At 49.1% G+C, this 18,778-nt stretch overlaps 1 protein-coding gene across 2 annotated transcripts in view; it reads right to left on the bottom strand.

Annotated features, from left to right (window-relative positions):
* Itga9 (integrin subunit alpha 9) overlaps positions 1–18,778 on the bottom strand; it is a 296,388-nt gene that overhangs the window by 15,105 nt on the left and 262,505 nt on the right. For both annotated transcript variants that reach the window (XM_040739730.1, XM_040739732.1), the window contains 3 exons: positions 15,128–15,253; positions 12,786–12,905; positions 7,512–7,613 (listed from right to left, as the gene is read on the bottom strand). In XM_040739730.1, the coding sequence (XP_040595664.1) occupies positions 7,512–7,613; positions 12,786–12,905; positions 15,128–15,253 (348 nt within the window). The remainder of the gene's footprint in view (positions 1–7,511; positions 7,614–12,785; positions 12,906–15,127; positions 15,254–18,778) is intronic.

The following is an 18,778-nucleotide window of genomic DNA, read 5'->3' as shown; positions in this document are numbered from 1 at the left end:
GGGTTACAATTTTGTTCAGACAGAAATGACTTTCTTCCTCACTGATACACCTATAACTTTTCCCAGAGCAGGCCCCCAGTTCTTACTCCTGAAGGACAAGACTTTTTAAGGGGACATGGAAACCCTCAGAGGGCTAAGACTGTCCCCGCCTCTGGCTGGGGACTGAACAGAGGATACTGACCACACTAGGCAAGTGGTCTACCACAGGGCTCTACCCTTCATGCTTAATTCCCCTCCTGACTGCATGTCTGTGACTTGGGTGGAGACGAGGCCACAGGGGAAGAGTTCTACAATTAGCTGACCACTGAATCTGAATGCGGCATGCTCCGGAGGCCACCACAGGCGCAGGTTGCTTCTGAGGGAGAGTATCACTCTGACTGATTCTTGCTTGCCGCTTGGAAAGTCCAGCTCGTCTGCAACAGTGTGTGGACATATGCGCGTGCACATGTGTGTCTATCCAGATGGGGCTCTGGAAACCCTGAGGGATATAATTAATAACCAGGGAAAGAGTGTGGTGGACTGGACATCTTGCTCCTCTAAAACATTAGTCCCCATAACTGTGGTTTCCTTGGTGACCAAAGATTCTGGGGGGAGTCCCAGATATCCCACTCCTGATTCAACCAAAGCATATTTCTATGTGGAAACGGATTCTGTCCGTTAAATGGCAATGCTGATAATTGTGGCAGTGACTGGAAGCCACTGGTTCAGAGTCGGGTGGGGCTCCGTTTGCTTGGCTAACTTGCTTGGCCATTTCGTACATGGTGATGGCCGCTGCTAACCTCTTACTGCCCATGTGGATGTACCACACAAAGGGGCTTTGTAACAAGACAGCATCTGACTCACACCAGTAGTTCAGGACTGACATGCCCCACACTCCCTATCCTTAGAACTCACTGCTCACTTCAGTCTCCTTTACCAGTGTTACTAGTACCAGGTGAGAGCATTGACCTTCTAACCAGCTCCTCATTCCCACCCGTGTCCCTGTAACCCAGCACCCACACTAGTTTGCGACTTTCAACAATGTACGTCAGGGGTGGTCAGCTTGCTGTGAAGCCTGATGGCCCAAACTGGATCCCTGGAGCCCTCATGGTGGAAGGGGAGAGCCAACTCCCACACGTTGTCCTCTGACCTCTACATGCACACCACGGCATATGTGTGCCTATATATACACATGCACACATGTGCACACACACTGAGTAAATAAATAAAAGCAATAAAAACGTTAAAGAGGCCTGAAGAGATTGCTCAGTAGATCAAGAGAATTTGCCATTCCTCCAGAGGACCCGGGTTCAGTGCCCAGCTGCCACATGGCAACTTACATACAACTGTCTGCAACTTCAGTTCCAGAGGGTCCAACCCTCTCTTCTGACTACTCCATGTCAACCAGGCATGCAAGTGGTGCACATTAACATGTTCAGGCAAAACATGCATACACATCGCCTCAGGGTTTCCATTGCTGTGAAGAGACACCACGACCATGGCAACTCTTATAAAGGAAAACGTTTAATTTGAGCTGGCTTACAGTTTCAGAGGTTTAGTCCATTACTGTCATGGCAGCATGCAGGCAGACATAGTACTGGAGAAGGAGCTGAGAGTTCTACATCTTGACCCAAAGGCAACGGGAAGTGAACTGTATCTCACACTGGGCATAGCTTGAGCATAGGAGACATCAAAGCCTGCCCACCCCCACAGTGACACACGTCCTCCAACAAGGCCACACCTACTCCAACAAGGCCACACCTCCTAATAGTGTCATTCCCTATGGGGGGCATTTTCTTTCAAACCCCCATACACATAAAATAAATAAATATTAAAAAGCTTAAAGAATAGGCACCATTCCATGCAGTTCCCTGCTGCAAACAGAAGCTTCTGTGGCTTCCCCTTGCTGTCACGGGATGGGTGTGTTATGGACCCTGCCTTTGCCCTCCATCTTGTCTCCTGCCTCTGGTGGCTTAAACATGCCATGCCGTCTGGTCCTCACCCAGCTTTTCCCTCATGAGCCAGGATACTTTGTCATACTTGGCAAGCTCATTCCTCTCCTGACTCCAGGCCTTAACCCCCATTCTGCTCTGTTCTGCATGGCTCAGTGGAAGCAAAGCCCTTGCCAGTTTCCGTGTTGGTTGACATCCTTGTTGTCCCATGGACAGTACCATGGTGGGTGGTATGGCTATGTCCACCTCCTCCCTCATTCTGCCCCAAGTGCCCAGCACAGCATCTGACACTTAGCAAACTCTCAGATATAATCACTAAATGGCTCAATGGTAACCACTGGAAAGTATCACTTGCGTGTTTGGCAAACTGCACTTGGAGTTTTCTCGGTGTCTGATGGGCAGTGCTTAATTCTGCCACAGGGATGGTGGGTAAAAAGGAGGAACCACCCATCATCTGAGGAGAGGTGACAATAAATTACAATATAACAAGGTTCTGGGTTAAGAAAACTGTGTAGAGGACATTTTTAACTATAATAGCCTACCTATAATTTGTGACAGTAAAACTATAATTGAGCCGGACAGTGGTGGCGCATGCCTTTAATCCAAGCATTCAGGAGGCAGAGGCAGGTGGATCTCTGTGAGTTTGAGGCCAGCTTGGTCTACAGAGTGAGTTACAGGACAGCCAGGACTGTTATATAGAGAAACTTTGTATTGGAAAACCAAACCAAACCAAACCAAACCAAACCAAACCAACAAACCTGTAATTTAATAGCAATACAACCAAGGAATGGCAGGTGGCGCCCTCTGGAGTGGACTTATTTGGCTGTGTTTGTGGATGGCCTCTTTTGGCTGAGGAACTCTGGCTCATATCTTTGGTTGGGTCAGCGCTGGGGATCAGTGGGAAGGGACAGGGTACCGAAGTCACTCTATGCTAGTCATTCTTCTAGAAGCTTTTTTAACTAAAGAGTATTATGTGTGTGTGGTGTGTCTGTCTGTCTGTCTGTACACCATAAATGCAGTTGTCAGAGGGGCCAGAAGACAACATCATATCCCCTAGAGCTGGAGTTGTAGGAGGTTGTAAGCCACCTAGTGTGGGGGCTGGGGATTGAACCCAGATCCTCTGTAAAAGTAGTAAGCGTCCTTAACCTCTGAGCCATCCCTCCAGACCCTTCCAGAGACTTCTCACTGGTGGTGCTGAAACCTTCCAACAACTCTAGGGAAGCAGGAAGCAGTCTTCCCATGTTATAGACGAGAAAGCAGAGGTTCAGAGCTTATGTGATCTCCAAGTTACTGAGCTAGAATGTCAACGTGGGGGTTTCTGATTCCTAAGGGGAGGCCTGAAGGAAAGACCAGAAGCCAGGCCTGACCTGAAAGGCAGGGTTCAGAGTATGTGTACCCGGAATGTGCTGTCCTGACCTATTGGGCAGGGCAGGTTTATTCAGGCACCCACAGGGGATGCAGGAGGGAGGCTTCCTTCCGGGGTCTGACCTAGCCCGAGGAGGGAAGACCCCAGTTGGGAAGAGGAGATCAGGCTCTAGGGTACAGGAGCTGGCTGGACTCTGCGGACACCTCACAGTTTAAACAGATAACTAACAATTCTACAGTCTTTTGGCTTACACTGGGGGAGTCTCCAGCCTCCTTTGTTGGCTAGTCCCATTAAAATAGGGGGTGCTTGGGGGCTAGAGAGATGGCTCAGCGGTTAAGAGCAAGTATTGCTCTTGAGGAGGATGCAAATTTGATTCCTAGCATCCATATGAGGCAGCCCAAAATTGCCTATAAATTCAGCTCCAGGAGATCAAATGCCTCTGGCCTCCATGGGCATCCATATGTATGTGGTATACACATATCATTAAAAATAATAATAAATCTTCAAACAATATGGAATATGTCCTAGTTAGCTTTCTGTTGTTGTGGTAAAACACCATGACTTAAAGTTGGGTAGGGGAGGATTTAGTTCATCTTAAACCTTATAGTCCGTCATTGAGGGAAGTCAGAGCAGGAACTCAGGGCAGGAACTGAGGCAGAGACCGTGGAGGAGTGCACCTCTTGGCTTGTTCAGCCTGCTTTCTTATGCCATCTACGCCCATGTAGCATTGCCCATGAGGGACTAGGCCCTTTCGCATTACTCATTAATCAAGAAGATGCCCAACAGGCCAATCCAATGGGGGCATTTTCCCATTTGAGCTCCCTTTTCTCAGATGATTCTAGCTTGTGCTGAGTTGACAAAAAACCAACCAAACAAAAAACTAATCAACACAGAGCACTTGGTGAGTCTTTTCCTTCGGCGGTTGACTTTTGAGGTCAACTCACAGGGCAGGGGATGTCTCTAACTCTTCTTGATCTTTTAGTGCCCTTCTCTGTCTCAAAATGGGGTTAGATGTCTCTGGAGTATATTTCTATTTTCACTCACTCCAAAGCTCTCCCCCAAGAGAGTGTTTTCTAAGACCTCAGTGGATTTTTGTGGTTAGTGCTAAACCCCACCAATACTACCGTCATCATAGAGTTTAATTTATAACAGTAGGAGGCTAGCAGTAATAACAACCCATAAGACAGAGAAAACATAACACTATTGTGTAATGGTACTTATTGATTGTGTCTGGAATTTTCAATTAGTATTTCAGACTGTGGTTGACTAGGAACAAACCATAGAGAGTGAAACCGTGGACAGGGGAGCTCACACACCCTTGTGAAGTGAACTCCTGCCCCTGATGGAGAGTTTTCTAGGATGCACATAGCTATGCTCAAAACTTTGTGGACTCCAACCGTTACTTTCTAACTTTTCTCTCTTACCCCAACTCACTCTCTGGGAAGGAAGTTGGGTTGAGTTGAATATGAAAGTCAACATGTTATTGGCTCCTCACAACTAGCCCTTTGACCTTGTGGCCATTGAGACCTCACCAAGGCCCCCAGGCTTGAGACTGCATGAAAGCACCATTAAAATTCATCTTGGATGCGATTCCTGGCAAGTGTGGTGGTGCATGAATTCTTAGTCCCCAGTTGTTGGAGCTGCGTGGGAAGGATTGGAAGATATGGCCCCCTTATCATTGGAGGTGGGCATTCAGGTTTCAAAAGTCTATGCCACTCCCAGTTATCTCTCTCTGCCTCGTGCCTGTGGATCAAGACATGAACTATGAGGGGCTCACCAGTGCCATGCTCCCGCCATGATGCTCACGGACTCACACTCTGACACTGTAAGCCACAAATAAACTCTCTCTCTCTCATAAGTTGCCTTGGGTGTGATGTCTTACCACAGCAATAGAAGGGTAATTGAGAGTAAACGTCTCTGATGGGTTCGCTAAGGAGCAAGTCCTCAAAAAATCTACTGCATACTCCTAGCGACTGACAGATAACCTGTAGTACCACTGCGTCGTGACATTAAAAATAATGGACGCGCATGAGGAGGCTGTACCTCGGGGTAGGCCACTTGCCTGACGTGTTTAAGGACCCAGGCTCGATTCCCAGCATTGGAGGCGGGGCGGGGTGGGGGAGATGACACAAAGAGAAGCATTTGATTTTCCTAATTCATCGTCATGTATGCTATTTATGGTTAAAAACTGGATTGTGCTCCTCCTCTCACCCATGCCCTGATGGACGCCAGACACAGAGACAGCTCCTCATCCATCCAAGGCCACAACAATTGCTGCCTGATCCAAGAGGCTGTGACATTTCACCTGATTTAAGCCTGCTGGCCAGCCTTTGTGGAAATCCCCCTTCAGAGGGGTGGTTGACAGGAGCCAGACGCTCAGAAGAGTCACATGGGGGAAAATGTACTTCTCCTAACACCAGAAGTCTTCCTACTCAGAAGATTTTTTTCCCCTACTAGGAAAGTTGAGAACACACTGCAGCATGGATCTTAGTTTACGGACCAAAAAGGCGGCGGTGGGAGGAGCCTTCAAGACGTCTCTTGGGATACTCATTGTGTGTTCTTTTCCCCTCCCTGTTGGGAGCATGAAAACCCCCAACAACAGCTTCTTGCCAACACTTGATAAGGAGACTATCGCCATGGCACTGACAGAAGAGTCAGTGACTTGATGCTGTACAGCGCTTCCCGGATCCCAGGGTAAAGCCGGCACATCCAGGGGTTCTTTCTCTCAAGCGGCTTCACCTGTTGCGCACCCCTTAGTTATTTCCATTGGCGGATGTAGGGCATGGTTCATCCTACCGCCATCTTTAACCAGTGCTGTGGCAGCGAGCAGGGACCCCCACTCTCTCACCCTTTCAGGAGCAGTGCTGAGCCAGCTGCTAAGAGGCCAGAGCGCAGAGAGAAAGAGACAAGTGCCAACCCCAAATATTAATATTTGACCTGCCAGAGGAACCGAGCCCGAGTTGTGGAGGATTCAGGTTTCACTCTGGGCAGCTGGTCCAGGTGAAAAGCGGTTGGGACTGACTCCATCCCCGCGCTGATGTGGGACGGTGACCCTCTGGTGAGCTGTGTCCTCTGTGCTTTAGACACCCCAGGCGGGCTGCTGTTCTCATGATAAACTCACTGGGAGGAGGGCCAGGATTGGGATGTTATCAGAGTATACTGCTTTAGCTAGATGGGCTGGCCATGACGCCCCAGGGGTCTGCCTCTCTGCACTTCCCAGCACTAGGATTATAGGGACATGCTGCCACACCTGGCTTCTTACGTGGGTGCCGGGGACCAGAACTCGAATCCATCATCCTTGCACGGCCAGCACATGACCCCCTAAACCCTCACCCCAGTCCCTCACATCCCAGTGTTATGAAATGGTACATCTCTGATGTGGTTAGAAAGTTAAGCCAACAATCTTTTTCTGTGCAAGTACATAATTCTTGTTGAATTCGGTTCGCAAGTTTTCTAAAGCGACACCGGTTCCCTGAGAGGGGGCAAGTCTCCCCCAAGAGGAGGTAAACTCCATGGGAAGGGATGCTGAAGACCAGCGGGTCGTAAGGTTCTCAGCGGGACTGTCTCCCCTTCTGCTCCCCTGGGACTGCACTTAGGAGGGTATCAAAGAGAAGATGACCCCTCCTTCCCCAGGAACAAGTAAAAAAATACAGAATTCTAAGGCCCTGCTTTCTGTTCAGTGTCTTCCTCTCTGGACAGCTGAGCTGTGAGGGTCACTGCCCCCTCTGAGATCTGACAACTTTAAGGAGAACAAGGGCGAGGGGGAGCATGGAGGAGGGTCTAGGTCTTGGCGGCTTGACACAGCCTTTTTAAGACAAGTAAGCGATTGTTTCCTAAGCCCCCCTCAGCCTCCTCTCCCCGTGCTTATCCAGGGAACAGCATAGGCAGGGGGAAAAAAGAGGTTTTAGGGACGGGCCTAGATAAAAATAGCCCTGGCTTCAGAGTGAAAATTGAAGCCCTGATGAGGATACTTCCAGACAGTTTTCCTTTGGCCAGTCACTACAAGAAACTCTCGCATACCAACGTCGTCCTAAGAACAGTGTTAACACAACAACAGAACCACGAGGCCTTCCAGGGGCCCCGGAGGCCAGAGCAGGCACAGCTTTGGGTCTACACAAACCCTTCATCTTGGTTTGGAGGATTTCTTTCCCCTCAGAGCCCAGCTCCAAGTCCCCAGTTCTCTGAGGAGAGCTGTCCCCGGGCAGCCGACTCACCAGAGTCTCTTCTGGGTTCCCGTTAGGTATCTCTACCACTCTCAGGGCGGGATCCACCTTCACCTTGGCTCGAGCCATGAACTGGATGACAGAGGAACTGTCCTGTGGAAGAAATGACACAGTTCATGAGACTGTCCTCAAATGACATCGAGAATGAGTCGCCCTGGAGTGGGGCTATGCACAGCTGAGCTCTCAGGGTCCCACGAAGATTGCAAACGCAGCTTCCCCATCACAGGTACGAAGACATACACTTCCAGCCTCTCTTGAGAATTCCTTTGGATGGTGGAGGGCACGGAGTCACCACTGCCTTTGCCAGTAAGGAACACAGGCAAGCCTGTGTGCTGTGCTTCCCGAGTGGTTAGGGCCAGATAGCTGGGGATTGATAGTGACATACTCACAGAGAGCGGAGGAGAAATAAAACTGTTCAGTTGTGCGCAACAAACCCCGGCCTGGCATTCCCCAGAAGGCATCTGATTCCCATTTTCTAGTCATCTTCTCGCCCTGACCACAGTCCTCAAAACCATGAAGGCTTAGTTATTCTTAACTCTTTCTTTGTCTTGAATGAAGCTCTGTGGAGGCGGAAGCCATTGAACACCCGAAGAGGGTATCTGATGGAATGACGACGGGGTGGGGTAAAGGAGGAGGGGTAAAATTCTAGTTTATAAATCAGGTCTAAGGGGGGCGGGGACACACCTCTGCCTATTGGCAAAAGCAGTTGGAAGCCTTGCTGTAGGCTCAGAGTCAAAGCCACAACCCAGATAACAGGCACATGGCAGGGACGGAGACGATGTGGGCTGGCAAGATTCGAGCCTCAGGAAAGGCCAGCGTCCCAGGCCAGATGGGGTCTTGCTGATTGTGGAGTCCCCTGGCTGCCCCTGTGGGATGACTGGGCTCTGCCACCCAGGTGTCTCTAGTCTCTCCACCTGCTCTGACTAATGAGTTCCTCTGTCACTAGAGGAAGTCACTATGGTTTGTACATATCCCTAGAACTCAAGTGTTGGGAATTCGATCCCTGGAGCCATGTGCCTGCCTGTGGAACTCAGGGCTGGGCTTCTGGCAGTTAGATTAGGCGGAGTCAAGAGTGTCCGTGTGCTGTGTGGCAGTTTCCTGGGATTGGAACCTTTTCTCCGAGAGGAACAGAGGTTCATGTGATGCCGGAGGTAAAGACGAGGTCACATGGTCTGGGAAAGTAGAAGGAGACAGATTCTGGAAACCTCTCCCAGCTTTATAGAAGGAGCAAACAGCTGCCGGGAGAGGGGAGCCCTAGGGAAGGGGACTCCAGCCAGCTGTGGTGGAGCTGCCTGCAAGCGGGGTACAGAGCTCAGGCTGCAGAGTCTTTGGGGTACCGCCTGTACCAGGGCGGGCCTTTCGGTGATGCAGGGGCTGTTTGCTGTTTTGCGTCATCCTAGTTCCTCTAAGTGACCACTCATGTACATTCCACTCCTGCAGAAACCATAGTAAATGCTCACTGGGTCACCAAGTTGGACTTAGTCCCAGCTGTTACTTTGGCTGTTGTAGATTTCCATTCAGAGGTGAGCCCCCCCTTCTATGTGTGTGTGTGTGTGTGTGTGTGTGTGTGTGTGTGTGTGTATGAGAGAGACAGAGACACGCGCGCGCGCACACACACACACACACACACACACACAGAGAGAGAGGGGGGGTCTCTAGGAAAATTCTGTCGCACAATGCTGTGTTGGCAGTTTTCTAAGAGGAGAGACCTGGGCTCTCACGATGCGAGGCCCCCTCCTGTTGTGTCACCTTGTAGCGTGAGACCCTCACCAGAGGCCAAACCTATGAGCCACACCCCTGAACCTCTCAAGCCTCCAGGCCATTGAGACAAAGGAGCTTCCCCTATTTATACATTACCCGGCCCATGCTCCCTGTGACACTAACAGAAAACGAGCCAACAGTGGTCAGTGGCCAGCACTGACCTACACTGGCTGAACAACGAAGGCCTTTCTCTCTACACATAACTTCCAATGGGGCCCTTTGCTCATCACCCAGGAGCCACAGAGGCTGCCCTGGAGTCGCATAAGAGGGATTTTGATGGTGTACTTTACCACAAGAGGGCGTTGGCTCCCCTGGAGCTGGACTTACAGGCAGCTGCGAGTCGCCGTGTGTATGCTGGGAACTGAGCTCTGTCTGGTCCTCTGGGAGAACAGTCAGTGCTCTTGACTGCAGAGCTATTCTCTAGCTCTCCCATTTTCTTCACCACTCCCTCCTTCATAAAAATGCATGTTACGATGCTCCTTGGAGGACGGTCGTTCAAAAGAATATTTCTGCTTCATAAAATCTTCTAGCAATTTAAGGGTTTTTAAAATTTTGGTTTCATGTACCCTCTATTTATTTTACATTTAACTAATTACATAATTAATTTGTGCAGGAGTGTTGGTGTCACGTGCAGGCCACAGCCCGCATGACAGGTCGGTAAACACTTTTGTGGTCAGTTTTCTCCTCCCATCATGTAGACTGAGGGGATGGAACATGTGAAGACAGCTTTGGTAGCAAGCGCCTTCACCACGGAGTCATAAAGCTGTTCTCTGATACGGCATCTTCTATTATGAGCCATCATTATCACCACCTTAGATATTAACAGTGACAATGATGGTTAGGTTAAAGGCCTCACAGATGAAGGGCTGGTGTGCAGCAGGCCCCTGGTGGCTGTGAAGAAGGCCTTAGGGACACTTCCAAAGAAATCCTATCCTGTGATGATTTAAAAATTCAGACCCAACATTTCAAATGAAAACTAGTTGAGGTTAAAACAATAAAACTTCAAATTCCCTTGTCTGGAGCCAGACCTTGAGGTCAAAGGAAAATAAACACAACTCTAGGCTGAGACCAGCCACAAGATCTGTGTTGATCCAAGTCCTCAGGGAGACCCAGTGGCCTGGGGGCCATCTGGTCGCATCCCTAAAGGCTCTGTGCTAGGGTCCAAGCTCGAAACACTGTTTCAGACACAGAGGCAGCTGGGTCCCATGTCCCAAGTCAGTCTTCTCACAGGCTGCACTCTGGACCTAAGTTTCTGCTACAGGGCCACTCAGAGAACAAGCCTCCAAGGCCCTGTGTGACATCCCAAGGCCGTCACCTCCCTTGCCTGAGGTTCCATTGGTTTGGGTGACTCAGCAACAGTTACTGAGATGTGGTCCTTGGTAAAGAATATTTCTAGTTCATATAATTTTCCAACAGTTTTGTAATTTTGGTTTCGTGCATCCTCTATTTATTTTACCTTTAATTAACTGTTAATTAATTTTGTGTGGGAGTATTGGGGGTCATGTACAGGCCATAAGACTGTGTATCACTCACTGGTCACTAGAGAGATGTGGAGCAACCTGCTGGGAGCTGCTCACAGTTACACTCAGCCCCTGTGACTGAAGGCCAAGCAGCAGCCATGGGACAGAGGACTAAGACATGGCAGAGTGGGCTTCACCACCAGCACCATTGCTCTGGGGACAAGTGAGTGTCCCTGGGAAAGACAACTGTCAGAAGCCCTGGCTAAGACAGGCAGGTAAGTGTGCAGACCTCCATGCAAGGCAGGGACTCCTTGGAAGAAGATGGTGGGATGTAAGCTCACACTTAGCCGCCTCTAACATTGTCCTATGGAAAGTGGGCATACTAGGGAAACCCAGATGTGAGCCCAACTTCTCCAAGCCAGTTTCCAAACTAGGGAACCCAGACCGTGTCCAGCTTCTTATAGTATGCGGAGACCGCAATAGCTACGAGAGGTGAGGGGAAACGGAACAAAGCCAAACCCCATCCCCCGATGCCTGCAGCTTCTCAGGCTGGTACACCCCTGCTGGCTCTAATTAAAAGCTGACCACGAGATGGTTTCCATGGTACTCACGTGTGGATGGCTTTACACACACCATGCACAATTAGACCCGTCAGATAAAAATGCGTAGGAAGCCTGAGGCTAACACGTGTATTTTACCTTCATACCTAATTAGTTCTATAGCATTCTGTGGCACAAAGCTTCTCACACCCAGGAAGCTCTTATCTTAAAATATATCACAGTAAACCTCTATAAAGGGCCACCGATTTGCTGACAGAGATTTGGAACCATGTTTGATAAACTCATAGTTGCAAAGTGATCTGTGGCTCACGAGTCCAACTTCTTTAAGGGATCATTTGGACAAGCCATCAGGCAAGCTAGGCTTCAGGGGTCAAATCTGGCCCTCTGCTTTGTTTGTGTAAATAAAGTTTTATGAGGAACACAGCCATGACCTGCATTTGGATATTGTCTGTGGCTGCTGGCAGAGCTGAGCTGAACGGTTGTAAGTGACTTAACTAGCGTGTGAATCTGTACTACATACCCCTCAGTGTAGCTATGAACATGGAAAGCCCAACACAAAATCAACTTATTTAACACACTGAGTTTGTTTGTTGTTTGTGTAAGTCAATAAACAGTCTCAAGCCTGACTTCATGTATGACCATAGTATGTCACACTGTCAAAAGGTTGAATATTTGTGATTCTGGCCCATAAGGCCTAAAGCAGCTCTTGCTAGCCCTTGGCAGAAAAGGCTGGCCAATCTTTGATAAATAAACAAAACACAGTCCCCAGGTTAGCAGAACTTGTGAGCTTGCAGCAGCATCTCAGACTCTATCTCCCAAAGAATCTGAGGTATTTATTCATTTATTATGTATATGCCTGCAGGCCAGAAGGGGGCACCAGATCTCATTACAGATGGTTATGAGATACCTTGTGGTTGCTGGGAATTGAACTCAGAACCTTTGGAAGAGCAGGCAGTGCTGTTAACCACTGAGCCATCTCTCCAGTTCCAGAATCTGAGACTTTATAAGCCCAAGAAGGAACACACACACACACACACACACACACACACACACACACACACACACACACACACACACATGTTTTTTTGTTTTTGATTTTTTGAGTTAGGGTTTCTCTGTGTAGTCCTGGCTGTCTTGGCACTGACTCTGTAGACCAGGCTGTCCTCGACCTCAACCTCCCAATGGCATGCACTACCACACCCTACCCTAGCGCTAGCCCAAAGGAAAAGATGGGCAGATGAGCATACGGGAAGCTGGTACAGGTGATGATTGGCCAGGTCTACATGGAGCGTTGTCCCTGCATTCTGCATTTCTAATAAGCTCCCAGGTGACCAGTCCTTGGGTTACTCTTGAACACTGAGATCCCTGGTGGCAGAATCACCAGTGGGGCATGTGGTAAAGTTTGATAAGGAGCAGCCTGAGTGTCGTGGGGAGCTGATCCCAGGGGGTTCTGGGTAGCCGCCATAGTGCCGTCCGGGACTCACCTTTTTCAGTATTTCCGTGTTCAGCAGCATGTACAGGTCGATGGTGCGGCTCTCTTCTCTAGGGAGAGCGCTAAGATTGCAGCGCACTGTTTGACAGAAACTCCCTGGCTTTTCACAGTCCTGAGGACAAAATATCCAGACAGAATTAAGAAACAGACACCACCCAAAGCCGTCTACAGAGCAGGGCATCCATTATGGCAATTCCAGGATAAAGAGGAAGAGGCAGGGCCTGGGAGTGGCTGATGACAGACCCTGCCCAGGATTCCATCCCCAGCTCCAAAGCATGGAGTATAATAGGAATTAGGCCTGTCCAGTCACTGAATACATATGTCCCATAAAGTCATTTATTAAAAAAGTGATTTGTAAACTAATATGCTATGTGGGGAGGGGTTGTGCAACCTGAACTATTTCCCTAATTTCTTCTGTCTAAAACTATATCACACAATTCTATTACTGATATTTATCATATAAATTGTATTGCTTTAAAGAATAGCTTAAAAAACATCTATAACATACCCTACCAAATACTCCCCCCAGAGCTAAAGATGTAATTATGCTTTGTCACTGCCAGAGGGCTGTGGAAGGATCTCTGACCCGGTGGGCACAAGGCTGTGTTGGATAGTCTCCGGGGGAGTCTACAACTTGGCAGAAAGCGGGTCTGTGGTTAATCCTACTGAAAGGTTGTGTTTCCCAAGGAGAATCAATTCTCAAGAAGAAACATTTACATATCTTGATATACTTTTATGAGTTTTGAGCAAGAATACTTCCAGCTATGTCCAATTCTGTGTGGGGACATATTTCCAGTGGGGCCTTAAAGAACAAAAGAACTGTTCGACTCCCCAGGGAGCCACACAGACTGCCAAGGGAAAGTTTATTCCCAATGACCAAGGAGGAATTTTCCTTTTGTGTTCTGAAGTGTATCTTTGCAAGCATGTATATGTACGTATGTATATACCCGTGTGAAGCTTCTCCTTCAGGGGACGTTTTCAGCCTAACCTGGACTTGTGTGTAGCACACAGCCAGATGTCACTATATCTAATTGTCCCCTAGGGCCTTTAAAATGATGGGCCACCCTCACCACGGGTATCAATGGTCAGCTTGACATAATCTAGAATCCTAGGAAGAGGTACTGTCTAGATCAGGGTGGCCGTGAAGAGCTGTCACCATTGTGCTGACTGAGGCGGGGGACCTGCCCACTGTGGGCGGCCCCATTCCTAGGCAAGGTGTCCTGACTGTGTGAGTGGAGCCAGTGAGCTGAGTGCAAGCAGGGATTTGTTAGTTCTTTCCTTTCACTTTCTTTGCTGAGGCTGCCAGGCGACTGAGTGTCCCGTGACTTCCTCATGGACGGCACCCTGGGAGCTGTGGGCTAAAATGAACCCTTTTTCTCCTAAATCGCTCATGCCAGGGTGTATTTGTCATAGCAACGAGAAAGGAAGCTGAGCTGGGATGCAATTGAAAAGATGAAAATCCAAACTTCCACCATCACACAGCTGGGCTTCTCTGAGGGGGCAGGAGTCGAGCAAAAGTGAGGGCGGGGTGTGCTTAGGCGGAAGTAACGAGCTAAGGAAACGCAGTCTGGATATGGGAAAGGGGACTTTGGAAAAGCCCCGATGACGTAAGATGGTAAAAAGAATTGTAGTAAGCATCTTGATATAGTCTATGTGTGTTTTCACCCAGAGGACAATCCTGATCATGCTACAGGACATTTTTGTCACCTTCATTATTTCTGAACTTCTTATGCACAAAATATTCCAGAGTGTTCTTTTATTCTTGACGTCTTTCATTTAGCGTGATTTCTGTGAGGCTTTTTTATTTACGTTATATAGTGTATGGAACACGAGTAGTTATATTTAATTTTCATTGTTCTATAATATTCCTGGGTATGAATATGCGTAACTGTTTACTCATTATGCTGTGGCTAGATACCTGAATTGTTCCAATTTTGGCTATTATAAAATTGCCTCAAACATTGCCATGTCTTTGAACACATGCATTCATTTCTTGGAGACAGACTCAGAAATGCATGTTTAATTTTAACAGAAATTTCTAGGAGGTTTCTAGGAGTTGTGTAAGAACTACGATACTTTTGTAGCTTCCTTCTAGGAGGGGAAATCATTTGCATCCTGCTTGGTGGGCCGTAAAGTTTTTTCATATAACATTTTGATTGAAACCCTGGGTGGAAAAAATTTTATTTGATCACAGTCCTTGAGTCTTTTTGAGTCAGCTGATGAAAACCAGATTTGAGAAATAAGAAATGCCAAGGAGAACACTGGTCTCTCATTTCCGACACACCTTCCCTGGGAGCCCACCCTCACGGTTCCGGTCACTGGGCAACTTCTTACCAACACTTTCCTTCCAGATTTGGTGAAGAAAGCAAATATGGTATGGAAGATATTTTCTTGTTCTTGAGGGATGATGCAGGGTGTTGGGTTCCTTTGGAAAGAGCAGTTGCCCTTCTCTTGGCTCACCTGGAAATGGAGAGGGACCCATGAGAACCAGCAGGCAAACCAATCTAGAATCATCCGGCCCAGCAGCAGAGCGCACAGTCTACCTGCTACCATTCTCTAGAAGGCAAGGCTCTTTGGTGAGACAGGATCTTCACTGTGTTTCCTAGTCTGGCCTTGAACTCCTGGGTTCAAGACAGCCCACCTAGCAGCCAGGACCATAGGCTAGCACCACAGCTCTGGCTGAGAAGTGTTTGAGGCAGGAGTTATGACAAAAAATGTGGTCACTAAATCCTCAAATAACTGAGATGACATGTGACATGAAGACTGATAGCTCTAAATCCCTCCAAGCTCTACATGATTCCTTTCAGACAGCCATTCAGGAGGCAAAGAAGTTCAAGTCACTTGTTTACAGTGTCCTGGTTTGGAGCTCAGGTCTTCTGGGACCTTAGGTCCATCAGAATATAAGTGGGCCTCAGCATTGGCCCACTGCTAAAAGTTTCTAGAATGTTCCATGGAGCCACCAGGATGCTGTAAAACCTCTTAAGATCTTGAGGGGGTAAAAAAGGCATCAAGGATTTCTCTGCTTTCTCATTCCTGCTCCAACTGGAGTATCAACCACACGGTGGTCCCTGAGACTTGGGCGTGTGGACTCTCACCCTTAGCTTGTCTCTTTTTACTCTCAAGTAGGTGGACTTCCCTTCCCCTGCTTGTCCCTTGAGTAGACAGTGCTGAGAGGCCCAGAGAACACAGCCTTCTGCACAGAAGCTTAGGTGAAGACCCCAGGGCCTGGCCATCATCCCACACATCTGGTCTGTACCTAAAAAGGCTCTGAGCCTTGTAGGACAGACACACTGACCCTCAGTGCTCCGAAAACTGGTGCTTTGGGGCTCCGGGCAGGGAGAGGAATCTGAGTGCCACCCCACCCCAGCTGGTTTCACACAAGAGCCCCCGGTGGGAGAAGATGGCGCTGACTTGAGCCACAAATGCCAGCAGAGAAGGAAGGACAGGGGCCTGGGGGTAGCAGAGAAGAGGGTGAGAAACAGCCAGACCTTGGCATCAGCCTGGAGGGCAGAGTCACAGCTCAGAACTCAACTTTTTTCTCCCACAGGGCATCTCTGCGGTGGCGTGTGAACAGGCAAACGATGGCCAGGCCATCTGATGCCTTGTGACAATGTGCCCCCGGTGGAATGTGGAGACAGGAAGCAGAGAGCAAATTCTAGTGGATGAAAACTCTTGACTGTTGTGCCCCAACTGTGGTTATATGGGAACCATTTAATCGGGAAACAACCCGCCTTTCTGGGAGGCGCAGGGTGGTCTTGTTTCTCCGAGAGAATGACGGCTCCTGAGGTCTCCATAGTATCTGATCTGAAGCAGCTAAAATCCAGCCACTCAGTCCCTGACCAGGGTCACTGCAGGGAGGTGCTTCTCTGGACAGGACGGGTAGGTCACAGTCACAGACAGAAACACCCAAGACCAGCTCTGAACGCGTTTCGAGTTTTAAACCTTGATTCCCAACAGTCCCACGGGACAGGGCCATATCTAGTGCCACTTCAAAGATGGGAGATACGGGAAGATAAGAGGAAGGGAGGGCAGCAGAGGAGCCCTTGCGAGCAGGCCACACCCCAGGACCCACAGCCCAGCACTAGATACAGGGCAGAGGATGGAGTGTGGTGGGAGTCAGGGAGGGCAGTCATCCATCCTCTTTGTACCCAGAATTCTTCATGGTGACTCATTTTGACTCCTGAAAAAAAAAGAGAAGGCTGACTCCTGGCCAGCCCATGGGAGGTTCTAGTGCCTGCAGGCTGGGAGGCCAGGCCACTCTGTCTCTGTCTCTGGGGCTGGAAGGGGAACAGAGCACCCTGGAATGTTGTTTTTGGATGGCCATTCTCAGATCAGGCAGTCCTTGGCCTTGGCTGACAGATAAGGGACTTGAGGCCTTAGGTTTGGTGACTTGTCCAAGGTTATGTGGTTGGCTGTTAGCAGCAGCCCGAACCCAGGAAAAAGAACTCAAAGAGCAGATGCTATCCCACGCACATCACTCTCATGCCTCTCCCCTCCCCACTCTCCCTCCCACACCGAAAGCAGCACCCCCCCCCCAATGCTGTTACAGATGAGAAAAAAAATCCAATTCTTTTCTTCCTGGGGCTGGCTTATTTCAGTTAACGCGGTAGCCTCCAACCATCCTTCTTCTGTGCTTCACCAAGTTTGCTGACCTTTGAGGTTGAACAAACCTCACTACGTCCACACAACACACCTCCTGAATCTTCTGCTTTTATTTCACCTAGGTAGGTTCTATGATTTGTCTACCGTGGACACTTTTGAAAATGTGTGTATCCATGTTTGCATGTGTGTGCATGCGGAGACCGGAGGACAGCCTTGTCATCCCCCCCCCCCCCCCCACACACAACACCATCTCCCTTCTCTGAGACAGAATCTCTGTGGCCCGGAACTTACCAATTAGGCTAGAAGGCCTGGCTGGTGATCTCCAAAGATCCTCCTGCTCCTACATCCCTAGCACCAGAATTATAAATGTGAGCCCACACCCAGGCTTTTATGTGGGTGCCGGGGATGGAACTCAGGGCCTTGTGTTTACAGGTGAGCATTTTACCCCTCTGAGTTACCTCCCTTGCCCCATGGACACACACAGTCTTCTTTTTTTTTTTCTTCCTCTTCTTTTTTCTTTTTTGAGACCAGGTTTTTCTGTGTAGCCCTGGCTGTTCTCGAACTCACTCCGTAGAACAGGCTGGCCTCGAACTCAGAGATCCGCCTGCCTCTGCCTCCTGAGTGCTGGGATTAAAGACGTGTGCCACCATGTCCAGTTGCATTCTCAAATACTTGAATACCAGTGGTGCCTGGCTATAGCCCAGCTCTGTTGCCTCATAGCCATGACAACTTGGGTCTCCAGGGCCTTGGCTTCCTCACCCATAGAATTAGCACAATGGCCTACATGGTTACTCCTAGGAGCTGATCCCATGCTTCCGGGATCATATATACATCTTCCATGGAGCATGGAGGGTACCTAATGTTTTGTAAAAATACTTCTTTGTGCATGTGTGAGTGGAGGGAGGCATGTGTGCCATGGTGTGCATGTGCACGGGGAGAGGGAGGCGTGTGTGCCATGGTGTGTGTGTATGCACAGAGAGAGGGAGGCGTGTGTGCCATGGTGTGCATGTGCGCGGAGAGAGGGAGGCGTGTGTGCCATGGTGTGTGCGCGGAGCGAGGCCAGAGCTGGTTCTTTCCTACCATGTGGGCTCTGGGAATCAAGCTCAGGTCACCAGGCTTAGCAGCAAGCCTCTTTACTTACTGAACCACCTTCTCAGCCTAGGGTCACCTTATCTTCCCTTCTGTAGACAATCATTGAGACCCCACCCACATGCTGGTTAGTTTTGTTTAAGTAACACAGTGAGGGTCTGTCTGGGAAGTCGGAGTTTAGCCTTAGGCAAGCCCATCGGGAACTTTCTTGATTAACGATTAGTATGGGAGGGTCCAACCCACCATGGGCTCAGAATCACGGGACAACGGAAGCCTTCCTTCCATCTTCACACC

This window comes from Mesocricetus auratus, unplaced genomic scaffold (assembly GCF_017639785.1).
Source record: "Mesocricetus auratus isolate SY011 unplaced genomic scaffold, BCM_Maur_2.0 Super-Scaffold_100691, whole genome shotgun sequence".
Classification (NCBI taxonomy): domain Eukaryota; kingdom Metazoa; phylum Chordata; class Mammalia; order Rodentia; family Cricetidae; genus Mesocricetus; species Mesocricetus auratus.
Note: the sequence above shows the minus strand (reverse complement) of the source record. Positions and strands in the feature narration are given on the sequence as shown.